General features: G+C 48.4%; 1 protein-coding gene across 1 annotated transcript in view; it reads left to right on the forward strand.

The window, feature by feature from the left end:
• ncaldb (neurocalcin delta b) overlaps positions 1–697 on the forward strand; it is a gene marked incomplete at both ends in the record, with an annotated part of 2,982 nt that extends 2,285 nt beyond the window's left edge. The window contains 2 exons of the mRNA XM_080525729.1: positions 275–380; positions 603–697. Of these exons, the coding sequence (XP_080381855.1) occupies positions 275–380; positions 603–697 (201 nt within the window). The remainder of the gene's footprint in view (positions 1–274; positions 381–602) is intronic.
• Between the last annotated feature and the right edge of the window lie 1,803 nt (positions 698–2,500).

Below are 2,500 nucleotides of genomic sequence, written 5' to 3' on the forward strand. Positions count from 1 at the left end.
TGCCCTTAGTGGGAGCCTATCTGGCTCAAGTCATCATTTCATTTCCCCTTTCATCTTTGGTGGTGAAACTACTATACGGTAATCTAGTTATGGATATTGGTTTATGTCTGTCTCTGTCTCTCTGTCTCCCCCCCTCTCTCACTCTCTTTCTGTCTCTCTCCCCCCCCTCTCTCTCTCTCTTTCTGTCTCTCTCTCTCTCTCTCCCTCTCCCTCTCTCTCTCTCTCTCCCCCCCCCCCTCTCTCTCTTTCTGTCTCTCTCCCTCTCTCTCTCTAGGCGATCTATAGGATGGTGTCTTCTGTGATGAAGATGCCAGAGGATGAATCCACGCCTGAGAAACGCACAGACAAGATCTTCAGACAGATGGACACAAACCGTGATGGTGAGCATCGCACACACACACACACACACACACACACAGATGTTTCCAGTACGCAGGATAAGAGATATGTCCAGGTCGTCTGTCTGTCTGTCTGTCTGCCAGTCTGTCTCTCTCTCTCTGCCTGTCTGTCTGTCTGCCAGTCTGTCTCTCTCTCTCTCTCTCTCTGTCTGCCTGTCTGTCTGTCTGTCTCTCTCTCTCTGACCGCCTGTCTGTCTCTCTCAGGTAAGCTGTCCCTGGAGGAGTTTGTGGAGGGAGCGAAGAACGACCCGTCCATCGTACGTCTGCTCCAGTGTGACCCCAGCGGGGCCGGCCAGTAGACACGCCCCCCCCACTAGACACGCCCCCCTTCCCCCAGTAGACACTCCTCCTCCACACACGCTTGTTTATTCACTCCAACGTTGTTGTGTACCCTGGCGAGACCACGGCCACCATCAAAGACCACGCCCACCACCAGAGACCACGCCCACCGCCAGAGACCACGCCCACTGCCAGAGACCACGCCCACCGCCAGAGATGACACACAGACATTGACACACATACACACACACACACAGACACACACACACGGATGGACAGACAGACACACGCACACACCGACGGACAGACACACACACACACACACACACACACACACACTCAGTCATGTGGGATATGCGTCTCTCTGCCAAGCCCCTGGTCACCCAACACCACTGGGCCTGTGATCCTCCACCTGGCCCCCCTCAGAGACACCACACCCTCACACACACTGCCCCACGTCTGTCAACCAATCAGCATCTCTCTCTCCCTCTCACTCTCTCTCTATCTTGAGGACGCGCCCCCCCTCCCGTCCAACACCAGGAAGTAGGGGAGGCTGCTGATGGTTACGAAAATTTATCACAGAATGATCTAATAATCTGGGTACATATTAGTCAGTGACACAATACACACACACACACACACACATTATGCATACACATATTATGAGATAGTTGATATATAGCTGAAATATGATTTTATGTATATTTGATGTTTATGTTTTATTCTACTATTTTACAGACACACACACACACACACATACACACACACCGGTAAATTAATCCACCGGATCGTCTCGCACTGTTTGGTCGCTGTTTTGTGAACAAGGAAAAGGCGACAGATTTGACGATATGCAAATGAGACGTGACAGGGGAGCGAAGCTGTGACCAACTTCAACTTTCAACGTTTTTTTCAGAGCTCTACTCTTTACTCCAAACACACAGCAACGATCACCTCAACATCTCACTATAGCATTTTGTGGTCAAGTGCCAAATATCTATATCCATATATACATATATATATATATGATAAAAAAAATAAACAGTATTGTATCCATTCATACTGTACAATTGTTATCTATCGAACAAAATGTTTTGTCAGCATATCATTTTGTAGATTTTGTATTGTTGCTGTCACGGTAACGTGACTGTGTCAGTGGAGTTTGTCAACGCCGAGAGGCGGTTGTTGTTTATCGTTGATCTGATAAAGAAGAAAAGAAAGTGGCGTACAAGTGTGTTCTTTATTATCCTGGGGTCATCCTGGGGTCATCTTGGGGTCATCTTGGGGTCATCCTGGGGTCATCTTGGGGTCATCCTGGGGTCATCTGGGATCATCTGGGGGGTCATCCTGAGGTCATCCTGGGGTCATCTGGGGGGTCATCCTGGGGGGTCATCCTGGGGTCATCCTTGGGTCTTCCTCATCAACACTAGTCTTGTTCCCAGACACTTCCGCCCCCAAATGCACAAAGGTCTGGTGGACCAACACGTTAAACTTGGCCAATAGAAAGACATGCGCTTTACCTCACACCAATCATATTGGTTTCTGATTCAGAGACACGCCTCGCAGCCGCGTGATTAGCTGACATCAAATAATAACAAATACTTTACTCAGTCGATTCACCCCAATTTACACAGACACACAGACAGTCAGACACACACAGACACACAAACGCACACAGACATTCAGGCATTTTTTTTGCATAGTGGTAATATTAACAGGATATAAAAGTTTGACCGTTTCATAATAACATACAGGACGCTACGGCAGTGAAGGTCTTGAGATAAAAGACAAAGACCACAATAAATAAGACGACAGGTGTGGCGGCG

The sequence above is a fragment of the Nansenia antarctica genome (assembly GCF_963989245.1).
Source record: "Nansenia antarctica genome assembly, chromosome: 3".
Classification (NCBI taxonomy): Eukaryota; Metazoa; Chordata; class Actinopteri; order Argentiniformes; family Microstomatidae; genus Nansenia; species Nansenia antarctica.